General features: G+C 39.6%; 1 protein-coding gene across 2 annotated transcripts in view; it reads right to left on the reverse strand.

Moving 5' to 3' along the window:
• Positions 1-8,158, reverse strand: part of HHIP (hedgehog interacting protein) — a 133,661-nt gene extending 125,503 nt beyond the window's left edge. For both annotated transcript variants that reach the window (XM_074229225.1, XM_074229224.1), the window contains exons 1-2: positions 7,419-8,158; positions 1,057-1,252 (exon numbers count right to left, since the gene is read on the reverse strand). In XM_074229225.1, coding sequence (XP_074085326.1) covers positions 1,057-1,252; positions 7,419-7,700 — 478 coding nt within the window. In that variant the 5' untranslated portion in view covers positions 7,701-8,158. The remainder of the gene's footprint in view (positions 1-1,056; positions 1,253-7,418) is intronic.
• Between the last annotated feature and the right edge of the window lie 6,823 nt (positions 8,159-14,981).

Here is a 14,981-nt window from a genome sequence, read left to right on the forward strand (position 1 = left end):
CTCAAGTCAGTAAGAGAGCACTACAGCCCTATCCTCCTCATCCCCTATCCTACCCCCATAACAAAAGTACCCAAACTCCATGTATTTGAAAGCATTTTTTTAAAGAAAAGAGTGTACCCTAATTATTTTAAAGTCTTTCTCTAATCTCTATACAATTCAGGAGTTTTAAAAATAAGAATACTTTTGAGATTGTGAATAATGGTTTGTTTTCTGTGATTTTAGTTAACTGGTCAAAATGCCCTCCAGTAGATGTTATTCCATCTGTAAGAGATGATGTTCATTCCATCGACTCTAGCAAAATAAAATGTTAACATTAGGAATGGAGGAAATTTATCAATGCTCTACAAGGCAAGCTTTGTACCTTAAGTGTTTCATACTCAATGAGATCATAGGATCATGGATTTGGAGCTGAAAATGGAACTTAGCAGTCATGTAACCCAACCCCATTATTTTGCCAATGAGGAAACTGAGGCTCAGACAAATAGTTACTTATCCAAGGTCAAAGGAGTAATAAGTGGCAGATAAATATAATCCTGCGATTAGAAATTCTTAATGATCCAGCAGAAAGAAGACTCTCTTCTTCACTAAGAAATGCTTCTAAACATACTATATTGAGAGAAAGAATAAAGAACAGAAGATAGCTGCTTTTTCTTTGGCTCATGTGTTCTTTTTAATGGCAGCTTTAGTTTCCTATCTTATCTGTTCTACTAAAATTGGTGGACAATCTTCAGCCTGGCAAAGGGGAAAAGTGTCTTGGGAGCAGATTATGAGGAAGACAGTCTGTCTAGCATTAAAAATTTGCCATGCATAATCCAAAGTAACTAACAAGCTGACCCTCTGAACAGCGTGACAGAAAATACTCAGAAGTCTGAATAAGGTCAATTCATTATTTGGATGGCTGAAAAACCCAATCACAATACACCATTAAATCTTGATGCCCTAAAATAAACAAAAGAAGGTAAAAGCACATCTTTTGAAAGGTGAGAAAAATCTTAGGCAAGCAAAAGCATACACTGCAATGCAGACATCTGATTTCAATATTCTGCAGTTTTTTACCTGGAATGTGGCCTCTACATGTGTAATAGAATTCTCTGCAATAATCTTCGCACAGCAAGGGCAAGGCTAGGTCTCTTTCAGAGGTTTCCCCTCTCTCAGGTGAATGGAATAGATTCTGAGAATGTGGTGAGCAGTGAGCGCATCTGATCTCCTCCAAGAGTTTCACACACTCAGTGTTGTTGGTAACAGAAAATATCTGCAAGCCAGAAATCAGAAATAAATACATGATTTCTTTTTCCTTCTCCAGGAAAAGCTGCTTTGTAACAACAACAGAAGAAAAGTATTCCCAGTCAAGGAGAAAAATTATTTTTTGGGACCAAGGTTATCATGAGAAGTAATACTATAGAGAAAGCTCAGCTGGAAATTTAAATCTTGCCTCTCTTTGACTCAGTTTATACATTTGTAAAAAGGGGATAATAATACCCATGGAACCTACCTCCCAGGGTGGTTGCTAAGGCTCCAACAAGATGATGTATTTTAAATGCTTTGTAAACTTTACAATCCTATATAAACGCCAATTATTATTCCATCATAGAAAAACCTGGATATATGGTTTGTTTGAAGAGATAGGAGATGGCCTAAAATGCTTACTTGTACTAATAAAAACAGTGTATTTGTCTATGACTTTCTCCTTGCCTTGTGAAACACTGGGGAACTAATCTGAGTGTTTTAAATACCCTGTGACTATCATTTATTCAGAATCACACATTAATTGCAAAATGGATGTAAGAGTATCTCCTACATACATTTTAAGTTCTATTATTGGTTTTTCTCCTGAAATTCCTGGCATAAACTAATAATTGTTGATTCTTTGGATGCCCAATTGTTTGGTTTTTTTCTTTGTAAGGTCCTTTACATGCATTCTATGGCAGTTAATATTTAGCTGTTCTTATTATAGAGTACTTTGCAGTTGATTAAATTCTTTTTCATAGTGCATAAAGGAAAAAAAGTTTACCAATAAAGAAAAGGTAACCAGACCCCCTCTCATTCTCATGGGAATAATATCTTAGGCTTTTAAGTACACTTTTTTTATTTGATCACTGTATCTTAACCTGGGGGGAAAAAATCTTCATATTTTCATAGGACTATGATATATATGTATATGAAAATAAACATGAATGGATTTAAAAGTTACAGATCATGATGTGTACTGAATTTCACTGGGAAAATGGATGATATTTTTCATTCAATATTTTGTTCTTTGTGTCCACTGAAAACTATTTTAGATTTTTTTTAACCACTGAAGAAGCTAGCTTGTTATTTTAGGTTAATATTTTAAACTCCTTTTCTTCTTTTAAGAAATCCAGAAAGTAATATAACCACAATAGAAATATCTGAAATGTCAAGAACAGCCTTGTCCATGCTCAAGCATCAATATCACTATTAAAAAAATGTTTTTTTCTGTATACTGGAGAACACACACACACACAGAAACACATATATACATACATAAATCTATATTCTTACAGAAGAAAATCTAAAGACTGTTTCTGTACTTGGTTCACATTTCTATATAATTATGAATACTTTTAATTATATATTTTTAAAAAGATTTTTTGAGGGACAGAAGAATAAATAAGCAGTTATCAACTTATTCTATTCTTGAGTTTGTAAGTAATGTTCTAATTTGAATAAATCACGATGCTCCTTTAAAAAAATTTTCTATTTTATCTGAGAATTTGCTTCTAAAAGAGCAGAGAATATTGTTTTTAGATAGTTCAATATATAGATGTGCTAAAATGTTAGTGAAAAGAATAGCATTCACAAAACTTCAAAAACTATGATCCTATTTGGGGAAAAATGAAATAAACTTCATAATTTATTATAAATATTTGATTGAGATTAAATGTGTAAACAACTGTGACAAATTTGAAATACAAAATTCCAATAGAAATCATCTCATTGGAGGGGAAAAGAAACAAGATTAATCATTTATTGTAAATCTCTGCTTAAATAGGAAAAGCTTATTGACCCAAATCATTTTAGCTTTTTGCCCACTTTACTTACATGACAAGTGGTTAAGCAGTTAGGATTTTCAAAAAAGAAACATATACAAGACACTCAGAATTTGCATTCCAAGAATTTTTAGAATGTCTTCATTTGTGCATACTTTGCCAGACAGCACCAGATCTATGTATTCTATATTCTATTTTTCCATCTCTGTAGCCTATACAATGCAGATCACTGCAGTAAAGCGTCAAGAGAATGAGCATTAAAAGAAACTAAAGCCACTTCTTTGGTTTTGTGGGAAATGGGTGTTTAATTACATCTGATTTCATGTAGTCCATGCATACTTCCATTTTTAATAACTGAAATAAAACCCTGCCAGCTGCCATCCAGAGGGAGCTTGATTTTGGTGCTTGAAGAATTTGGTCCTTTACAATTTTTGGAATGTGCCTTTGCCACAAAATAACCCATCAAAAGATTAAGGAACAGGATTCAATAAATTATCTGAAATCAAGTACGATATTATTCTTTTTTAAGTTTCATGCTGTTCCAACACAGCAGGATGCTAACATTTTGCTCTGTGTGAGGTCCGCAGTGTAAATACCTATCTGAAGATAGATAGAGCCATCATTCTAGCTTAGGTTTCAATGAACCAGTGGTCTTACTGAAGTCAATTAAACTGACTTAGCCCAAAGCTGAAACGCTGTTTTGGACAGATCAGTATGGGTGTGAGCTGGCTATTTTGTCTTCTTTAACAGCACAGACACAAGTACACAGACATGGACACATCTTTCTCTGAGCCTGACAAGGTCATTGATTTTAACAAGAAATAGAAGCTAATTTCCTTTCCTGACTCCAAAACAAAAAAAAAATATCCAAAGTCACTGACAGTGGCCTAAACTGGACTTTGGGAAAACATGTAAAACTTGGAAACATTATTATAGCATGCCTAGTAATGATTATGCTTGCAGCTGACTAATTTATAACATCTGGAAGGTCATCCTTTAATCTCCAGCCACATGAAAGTAAAACTCATTGAAGAAAAGGTAAGCAAAACACTGGAATCCACACAGAAAAGTGTGGCCTACCAGGAAAGCTTATCAACAAATGGTAAAAATCAGTGATAGAGACCTTCTGTATTGCTTTCTTTAGCAAGCAGCAAAGGAAGTAAACTGGCATCCACATGGGTCTGATGAGTTACAAAAGTGGGGATAAAGTCTGACAGTATATTAAGATGTTGCCTTAAAAATTCCTGGGTGTACCCAAATTTACTTCTAAAAATCCTATGTCCGCAAGGTTGTTCAGCTGTTGGGTAAGACACATGTGTCTTCTGGATCCTAGTGCTGGATTATGTCATTAGAGAGTTCAGTTTCAATTTTAGGCTAATATGTAAATAGATCATTGTATTAAGGCAGCTGTTAAAGGGAGCCCAGGATGAGTTATTTGTTTAGTTAGATGTGTCCAACAATAGCCTTTGTTCCTGAAAGAGCCAGAGCAAACACAGGATTGTAAAGGGGCACACTTGAAAACAATTACTTTTCACCCATTCCTTGACAGCCTTGGCTGTGAAGCCACCCAAGGTAGCTCACACACACACACACACACACACACACACACACACACACACACACACACACACACACACACACGGCATTTTAAGGTTGGAGTTGCTGATGCTTTTGGATGATGTTAAATGGAATATTCTGGAGGTTGTAATGAAGTTAAAGAGTTTTGTTAAAAATAAAGTTATCCCAGTTTAACTTCACCTTCTGGCAAGTGACTGATTGGGAAAAAAAAAACATTGTTATCAGAAGTGCCTTGATACACTGATATTACTATAAAAACACTTGTTCAAAAATGATATTGAAGAACATCAACTGAGCATGCTCAATAACTTTAATATTCTGATCTTTTGTAAAATGTATGACTGCTACTGTAATTACAGAAGAGGAGGACTTTGAAGTTTTTTTCTTTCTCTTTTGATGCAAAGATCTATAGGCACTGCAAGTTGAACTTTAAAGATAACTTTCTAATGGCTATCATCTACTCTGAATGTGATTATTAAAAATGACCTAGCCATATTTATGATAAGCCAGTAAGCCTTAGAATAAACATTAAGGTTTAATGGGTAGATAAGTTTTAAAATGTCATTAAAACCTTAAGACAAAAGTCTTAAATATATAAGAAAATCTCTATAGAGTAGATAACTTTTATTCTTTACTTTGAAAGTGGTTTGAGAATGGTGGATTTATAGACTATTTGTAATAGAAACAATTTCAGGGCTCCCAGGATAAGATTCAACCCATAAATCCATTTTTAAAATGAGGTAGGGAATGGAAGTGGGAAGGAAAGAATTCTGACTTTGCCAATTTTTTGCTACTTGTGAGACCTTGGGCAAGTCACAGCAGTTCTTTCAGGCCTCCATTTTCTCAAGTACACAGTTAAGAACAAAATGACCTTTTAAGGGTCTCTTCCAATTCGAAATCTCTGATCGTCTGAGTATGGATATACCGGAAAACTTGGTAAATGTCATGCCCATCTAAAGCAAGGGAATAATTTTTACATTGTGATTAAGTCTTTGGAGACACTCTACTGCTCCCCCCCAGCCCTTTCCCCATATTCAGTCAAGTGCATACTCTTATTTCTCAAAGAACTCAGTGGATACATTGGCTTTTACAGCTCTTGGAGCCCCGATATTGTCCATTGCAAGTGAGGTTAGTTAAGGATGCATCGCCAGTCTTTCTGCTGAAGTTCTTGGCTTTTCACTATTAACTTTCACGACTATTACCGTTATCAGAATGTAGTTACTTTGCCATCTAATTCTATTATAACCAAGGAGCTAATGCCACTTTTCTGGGGGGGGGGGGAAGAAGAAAGCAATATCCTGCTTAGAATCTCAGACTCTCCTCTTGCATATGGTAAGAATAAAAAGAGAGGCTGTAGCTGAAAACCTGTAGCAAGACAGTTCTCACTCATCTGGGAATAGAAGGACTAGGACAAATGCTCCCTCAAAAGCCATGAACATTTGGACAGAGCTGGGGACTGAAGGAGAATGATGTTCTCTAGTTTCACCCATTAGTGAACCAACTAACGACACAATGGTGTTGTTGTTATTCTTTTGCCATAAGCAACAGGGCTCTGTGTGTGGGCAGCAGTTTAGTAGGGAGGAGGATAAGTCGACCCCTTTTTGTCCTATTGATTTTTTCCTATTTGCATGACTTGAGCAAATTAAATGATGCAATATGGCTTTTTGTTACAAAACAAAGTGAGAGATACCACCCAGACACATATGTTGATTCGTAAGAGCTGTTTACATGAGAATAGAGTGAAATCTACCGTGAACTAAGCATAAAAATTAGATTCAGCCTGGGTATTTTTTTTTTATTATGCTTGGGCCAGCAAGACTGAAACACAAGTTTTCCAAGAGTCTCAGACCTTGACAACTGCAGTGTTGTAACAGAGGAATTCTTAATTAAACCTAAAATGGAAAGGGGTGGGGGCGGTAAGACACCTGATTGTTTACTTCACGTGCTGAGATTGTTAATGACGTGATCCCGGCTCTTTGCCCCCCCCCCCCCCCCCACCCCCGTGGAGAGTAAATTCCCCCACAGAACTGCAGCGCACGCCAAGAAGAGTTTTTTTTTTTTAACCAAGTTGAAATGGGGCGTTCTTGAAATTAGTATAGCAAGCTAGTAAGCGAATGTATATTTTATAGGGACAGCAATGGAATAAAATGAATAGTCTTGCAAAGTTCCAGGAACTTAGCAAAAGGAGCTTTCTTTCCAAGCGTCTGCGATCCGGAGGCTGGATTTACAATGACATGTGGGGGGTGGGGTGGGGAAGGGGGAAGCGATAATGAATCTTTTCCCCATTTTGTGTGGGGAATGTGACAGCGAAAACCTTGCCCTGGTTTTCAAAGCTCTCCAGCCTGCTTGGACTTCACGTCCAAGACCCCCCCGCCCCCCCCATGGGGCTGGAGATCCGAAGCCACCCAGGCTTCTCATCCTCTCCTGAGACAGTGCAAGCTTTCCCCAAAGCCAGCACGTGGAGAAAACGGCACAAGCCTTTTCTATCCCCAGAAAAATAAACCGGAAACCACAGTCCCCTTAATTTACAGTTTTCCCCGTGAGCCGGGGCTCGCTTTAATACGAACCACACGCTGCATCCCGAGACTTTTCGAGTGTTCACCTAGGCGAGGAGGAGAGAGTCGCCCGAGTCCAACTTTACCCAGCCGGGAGGGGAGCTGCGGCAGAGCATCGTGCCTCGGGGCGCGCCCCCCATCCAGAAAAACCAGCATTTACGTTTTAATCGGAAGCCAAAGGGGGGGCTGCACCCAAGCCTGTCCCGGGGAGCCGCAGCCCCCCACCCGCTCTCCCAGCCCCTCTGCCGCGGCTTGCCGCTGCTCCGGCGCCTACCTTGGACTCCGGGTGCAGCAGGGACTGGCTGTCAAGCCGGGAGCAGCAGGAGAGCCGCGGGTAGAAGGCGCCGCAGCCGGCTTCCGCCCCGCTCAGGGCTTCCAAGTGGGACATCATCCTCCGGTCCCTCCTTTTCAGGCGCTTTGGGGGGTTCCCGTTCAGACACCTCCTCCTCCGCGCCCCGGTGCCCTCGTTCCTTTCTCCGAACTTGGCGTCTCCTTCGAAGAAGCCCAGCGCCACGGCCAGCAGCAGCAACTTGAAGGACCACATCTTCAGCATCATCTGGCCGGGAGCAGCGGCGGGAGGCGCAGGAGAAAAGGGGCAGCTCCCCTCGGGGTCCGGCCGCACAGCCCCCGCGGGGGGGAGGAGGAGGAGGAGGAGGAGGAGGCCGGGGGGGGGGGCGGGGGGCTGCAGAGGAGGGACCCGGGCACCTCGGGGACAAGTTGGGAAAAGCACCTGGAAGAGGGGGCCGAGCCCCGAGGGGAGCCCAGGGATCGAGAGCGAGTCTAATCAGTGCCAGGGACGCCCTCCGCGGTGGTGCCGGCGTCCGATGAGTCGGGGGGCTTGGGGGTGCGGCCTGGAGGTGGGAGGAAGAGGAGCAGCGGGAGGATGCGGGGCGGCCGGCGGGCCCCGGGTCCGAGAGGTGAGACGGGAGGGGCGGCGGCGGGATCGGGATGATGCCGAGGTCTCCTCTGCCCGCGGCTGCCGCTCCTCACGCCGGCTCTCATGTTTCGCTCCCTCTTTTCTTCTTCTTTTTAACTAGCGCGCGGGGAGGTGCTGCCACCGCGCGCCCCTTGACGTCACCGCTGCTCTCCCGCGCCCCCGCCCCGGGCAAGAGCAGGGGAGGGGACGGGGCTGGGAGCGGGGAGGGGGCGGGGCGGCCGGAGGCGCGTGCCCGCCCGAGGGGTCCCAGCGGCCGGAGGGGGACCCCGAGCCGCCCGGGCGGCCGGGGGCTCCAGGGAGGCGCGGGGGCCCGAGTTTTGTCCCCCCCCCTTTTTTAAAGCAAGATGACCCAGGCAGTGCTCCCTTCTCACAGGAGCCACCGGGGTGCTTGGGGGTTCGCCCATCAGGGAAGCCACTAACCACACAAGGGTGGCGGTGTTAGTCTTTCGCCCCCCTGGGCGGGATCGCAGTTTTACAGCTCACGGTCCTAGGCTGCAGCTTCCTCCGAGTTTGGGGGGACGCGGGCTGCAGGATGCTGCAGATGCAGACAAGTGACTCCTCTCTCGGGCGCGTCCTCTGCCCCCAGCTCCTGCGAGAAACCCAGGGAAAGGGCTGCTCGCAGGGGAGGGGCGGGGGTCGAGTTGAGTGGATTTCTTCCTGCGCTTCCTGCCCTGCCCCTTACTACCTTTGACTGGGAGCAAAGGTGTGTGTGGGGGGCAGAGGAGGGATGGAATGGGGTCTGTGGGGGGCAGGGCTCAGAGAGACAGGAAGGAGGTCGAGTCTCTGTCATCCTTGTCATCCTGGGCTCGCTGAACTCTTGGCGGATTTCAAAACTCTGAATCCGATCATTTTTCCAGGGTCCTCTTTCCACGTTGTATTTGTTTGATGGTTTTGTTTTCCTAAAAGAAGATGGGAGGTCCAAGTTGTGGCATACTTCTCAACAGTCATCTCTCTCCCTATTCCTCTCTCTCTCTCTGTGTCTGTCATGCCTGTCTGTCTGTCTCTCTGTCACCTTATCTGTCTATCTGTCTGTCTGTCTCTCTGTTTCTGTCTCTCTGTCTCCCTTTCTCCCTCTTCTCCCTCTTCCTCTCTCTCTTCCTATTCCCCTTTCTCCTTCTCCCTATTCTTCTCTCTCTGTGTCTGTCATTATGCCTATTTGTCACCTTATCTGTCTATCTCTGTGCTTTTGTCTCTGTCTCTGTCTCTGTCTCTGTCTCCCTCTCTCCCTTTCCCCCACCCTACTCCCATACTCCATGCTAAAAAAACTTTGGAAGTGTTTTGAACTCTCACCCCTGAAGGAACATACACCTTACAAAAATGAGACTTTGAAAGATCTACCGACTACATACAAAATAGCCTCCAACCCTTTGGAGTTCTGGACATAGGAACCTGAAGTCTATTCAGGTAGTTGTGTTTTGTGGAAGGGTATCTCCACGGACTGCCTATTTGCAGAAGTAACCTTGCTGTGTGAATGTCTATTCTTGCATGAGTCTCAGTGATTTATTCCTTTGCTCCTAATGATAAAAGAAGCTCTGAAAAATTAAGCTGCTGTATAGCCAGCTTGGCACAGCCTGGTACAACTTGGCAAAAGAATGTTTTATTGACACCTAGATGACATTGTCCAAGACAAACCTAGTGTTACATCAAAGCAACCACAGAATCCCAAAATCTTAAGTGACTACCAAAATAGGAGGCAAAAATTGAACACAATTGGTAACCACTACACGACCCTGATTCACTCTATTCCACTTCAGAGTAGTGGGTCTTTAGTTGTTAAGGTTTGTGCTTACCATTTAAATACGGTCCATGTAGTTAATTTGATCTGTATTTCAGATTAATATAAGAATTTGTTACACATATTCAGGCTATAAGGAAAGAGCTGTCAGTCTATCCCATCAGAATGTAAGGGACAACATAAAGTAATAAGTATAAGATGACTTCAGAGTAGATGGAAGGTGATCTTAGAGCAGAAGACTCTTAACAGCTTGGGGGGTTGGAGGAGGAGGAACCAGGAAAGCCTTTCTTCAGTAGATGCCATTTGAACTGTTTTGAAGGCAGCCAGACATTCAAAGTGGGGATATAAGTAGGGAAAGCGTTTGAGGCTTGGGATTCAGCCAACATAAAGGGCAGATTAGATGGAATTTGATGTTCAGTTAAGACTGGAAAGGCTTTCTTTCACTCTGGCTGTACGAATTACTATTTGTGTGACCTTGGGCAATTTATTGACTCTTTCAAACTCAGTTTCCTCATCTGTAAAATATACTAGTTGAATTAGCACCAATTCAAGGTTTCATCTAACTTTAAATACCAGATTTGTCGAACTCAGATAAGAATGTTCAACTGGAATTTCCTTCTTGACTAAATAGAAAGACTCTTATGTTAACATATGATGTTAAAATTAGTTTTATAGGAAATTTGCAAAATGTCAATATACATGCAGAAATATGATAAATTCCCCTTGGTGGGTCTCCTATTTTTTCATTAGTAGTCTTTCATTATAATTTTGTCCTTTTAATTATTATGAACCTTACAAATATCAATATGATTGTCAAAAAAGACAATCTGAAAAAGGAGACTGCATATTAAAACATGAATCTTTACTGCTTGCAGCATATGCATTTATTTATTAAATTTAACAGGATCATTTCATTGATTCTTTGCTTGTCTGTATTCCTTTTTGTTCTTTCTTCTGCTCTCTCTGTGTATTTTTAAAAAGATACATTTTTTTGGTTATTTTTGATGACACTATCACTACATCTCCCTCTTACATAAAAAAATGCCCTTCTAAAAATTAGACGTATAGAAATTCAAAACAACCCATATACTACTCATGCGTGAAGATGAGTATCTCATTCTTCACCTATAGTCTATCATCTCTCTTTTAGAAAAGTAGGAAGCATGATTCTTGATTACTATTTTGGAACTATGATTAGTCATTGCATTGACCACAATTCCTCTTTCACAGTTCTTTTCTTTTGTGGTGTTTTGTTGATTGTAAAAAATGTTCTCCTGGTTTGGTTTATTTCACTCTGCATCATTTCACACATGATTTCTATACTTTCTTATGTCAAGGGATGATTAGCAAAAGGAAGATGCATCAAGACATCACATTAGATGAAGTACATTGAAAGAAAACAAATTCAAGTGTTGGAAGTGAGGAGACATTTTAAAGACATTTTAAAAATCATTTCAGTTCCATTAATATAAACATTTAAGAGATTTTTTAAAAAAATTCAATCGTATTTGTAGATCTTTTTGTAAGTTTTATGATCCCAGAGAACTATTTTGAATATTTGATAAGCACAAATTATGTATCAAGTGAACCTACATATACCAAAAACAACTATAGACACATATTTGTGTTTCTTCTGTCATATATTTACATTCCTTCTATATTTCAGGTTTGGCACTGAAACTAGATTTAGAGATATTTATTTCATTGCAAATATTGAACAATGATAAGATTTTTGTTTTCTTTTATCTTTAATTTTCCTTGTTTTTATTAACCTATCTGCAATGAGCTTTGTAAATTGCTTTGCAAATCATAAAGTATCATACAAGTACAAATAATAATAGTGATTATTATTATTGATACAAAACTATTTCTAGAAAAAAACAATGTCCAGAAATTAAAAACATGATGAACACACTATTTTACATTTTCTTTGTTGAGGCAAGCAATCAGCTGGTTGAGCCCTGTATATTATTCATGAGCTGGATGTGATTGATAGTAGACCATAATCCAAGATGACCCCCAGATACAATGGAATGAGTCGAGCCCATTCCTGAGACATTTGCTATCTTGAGCACGTTATTAAATTCTCTGAGTCTGTTTCTTCATCTGTAATGAAGAAAATTGATTATAAGACCTTCTAAGTTCCCTTCTGACACTAACTCTATGATTGTATAATCTAGTGGTCTGTCAACTGAAAACACCACGTTGCATGTGGTTTAGCTATGTTTACTTGTTATGAATTCACACTCTACCTTAAACAAAAATTTTGGGTTCAGTAAACCACTGTTCTACAAACAGTGGTCAGTATAGTTAATTTCTTTAAGGTGGTATTTCATTGAGTCAACATGTTGAAGTAGAGACAGTCCCAGACCAGAATTACCAGTACCTGTGTTTGAGTCCCACCTCAAAATTTGAACAGGTCACTTAACCTCTTGAATCCAGTTTTCTGATCTGTAAAATAAGGATAACAATACTTGGAGCAGTTTTCTCCCAGGGTCCTTGTGAGGTTCAGATTAGTCAATATATATAAATATATATAAATCACTCTGCATATTTTGAAACACTTTATATGTTTCTCATTGCAGTTGATTTATTTACTATTCATGATCAGACCTATATAATGATAATAAATATTTAAAATAAAATTCTGTGACTTTTCTTTAGTGATTAGTGAAATTACTATTGACTATATATTTTATTTGAAAAAAGATTGAAGTAGCATAAGAAATGTTGACTGCAAATAATAAATACAAAATTCAAAATCTAAAAAGAGAATAACCTAAAAGTAGAACATCACAAAAGAAGTTCAAGATAAGTCACAACTAATGAGTGACAGAAGTCTGAGAGCATGAATTTCTTGAAAATGCTGATAAAAGATATGAAATATTTAATATTCCAGTGAAGGCAGCATAGTATAGTACCTAGAAAAATAGCTATTGATAACCCAGAATCAGTCACCACCCACACACTGCCTATGGCATAGTTTAAAATTTGAAATATCAATTTCACATGCTCATAAGCACTATTACATGACTTTGTATTATGTTTGTATGCATGCATACATACATACATATAATATGCATGACTATATTACCATTAAGCATACAATGTATCACTTGGATCTTCCACCTCTGTAAAAGAGTGGGGTGGAGGTATCTGCTAACATCCCTTCTTTGGAGCTATGCTTGTTCTTTGTAATTTTGCATCTTTCATTTCTGATTGCTTTTTGGTTGTTTTTTTCAATTTGAATGATTGTAGTTATTGTTGTTTTGGTGGTATATGCTTCATCTTGTATCAGTTGATGTGAATCTTCCCATGCTTCTTTGTGCTGTTCACATTTATCATTACTACAATAAATTAATATGTTATTGATTTCATTGTGATCATTGAAATCATGTATCATAATTTGTTTAACCATTCCCAATCATTGGGAATCCTCTTTGCTACCACAAAAGGTACTGTTATGAATACTTTAATATATATGAACATCATCATCGAAGGAAAGGAGGGAATCTGAAACATAGAAATGAAAGAGGATGCTCTGAATAAAGGATCTTTCTGATAATTTCAATATTCCTTTAGTTTTGTAAAGTTTTTTTAGGTTTTTGCAAGGCAAATGGAGTTAAGTGGCTTGCCTAAGGCCACATAGCTAGGTAATTATTAAGTGTCTGAGAACAGATTTGAACCCAGGTACTCCTGACTCCAGGGCTGGTGCTTTATCCACTGCACCACTAGCCACCCTGTAAATGGGTTTTTTATAGATGTTTTCATATATAACCTGATTGTGTTTTGGTAAGGTAACTCCTTGATATTTAAAGTATTTCGTAATTACTTTGAATTACTCTATTATTTTTAACAATTCCCTTATAGTAGAATCTCTTAGTCAAAGAGTATAAGCATTTTAGTTAATCATTTATTGAATGTATACTATGCTATATACTAAGAATGAAACATTTGCTACAAGGTTGAGATCCCCAGAGACAGACCATTGTCCTGTGCCTAAGAGCCCAATCTCTTAAGGTATTAGAGGGCAACCCTTTAATGGTATTATTCACTACTGTAACTACTAGTCACCTCTCCCCTTCCTGTTCACAATAATGATACTATTAAGCTTAGCATGTTTAACAAATATGGGGAAAAAAAGAATAATCATAATGTTACTCAGGATGAGGAAAGTGAAGGAATAATTAGAAAAAAATAGTTTTCTACAAACACGAACTCCACTCTTCTACCTATGCATGCAGTTTCTGTTGGGTTCTATACCAATCATGAGGTACATGGGGGAGAAATTCATGGGCTTGAAGCATTCACAACTTTGGACTGCAAGCCATAATGTCCTTGGTCTCTGCAGAACATCCTACTCCACATAAAGACTTCTTTGCTACCTTTGCCCATTCTGATCCACACTGCTCCCTTGCTAGGCAAAATCTCTCTTATGATCTCAAGACAATGAGACAGTCATTTTTTTTCCCCATTCACACTCACTGAAAAGAAGTAAGAAGTTGTTCTTTTTTTTGTTGTTTTGTTTTTGCAAAGGCAGTGACTTGCCTAAACTCAAATAGCTAAATAATTATTAAGTGTTTGAAGCTGGATTTGAACTGAGGTCCTGCTAGCTCCAGAGCCGGTGCTCTATCCACTGCTAACACTTAGCTGCCTCTACAAGGTGTTCTTTTCAACAAGATTCTGCCTTTGACCAATTAACTTCAAGACCTCACATCAAAGCTCAGTTAATACTTCTTTCAATAGACTTCTGCTTTGTCCAATCAGCTAGTCAAGTCTCTTCTTGTAGAGATTTTAATGCTATTCATTTGCATCCAATTCTTTATGATCCCATTTTGGGATTTTCTTTCCAAAGATAGTGATTTACCATTTCCTTCTTCAGTTCATTTTATAGGTGAGGAAACTAAGATAACCTAAGACTTGCTTCAGATTATACAGCTAATAAGTGTCTGAGATTGGCTTTGAACTCAGTAAAGAAGATGAGACTTCCTGATTCCAGGCCCAGTGCTCTATTTACTGCACCACCTAGCTTCCTAGCTTGTAGCAAAACAGATACAAGAATCTATTTTTTCTTTTATTTCTTCCTCTCAAGCCAGAAAAGGAAGTAGAGATAAGCCAGTCTCTTCTAAAAGGCACTCTTTTTCTTGAGGATGCTGATAATGCTA

The sequence above is a fragment of the Macrotis lagotis genome, chromosome 3, assembly GCF_037893015.1.
Source record: "Macrotis lagotis isolate mMagLag1 chromosome 3, bilby.v1.9.chrom.fasta, whole genome shotgun sequence".
Classification (NCBI taxonomy): Eukaryota; Metazoa; Chordata; class Mammalia; order Peramelemorphia; family Peramelidae; genus Macrotis; species Macrotis lagotis.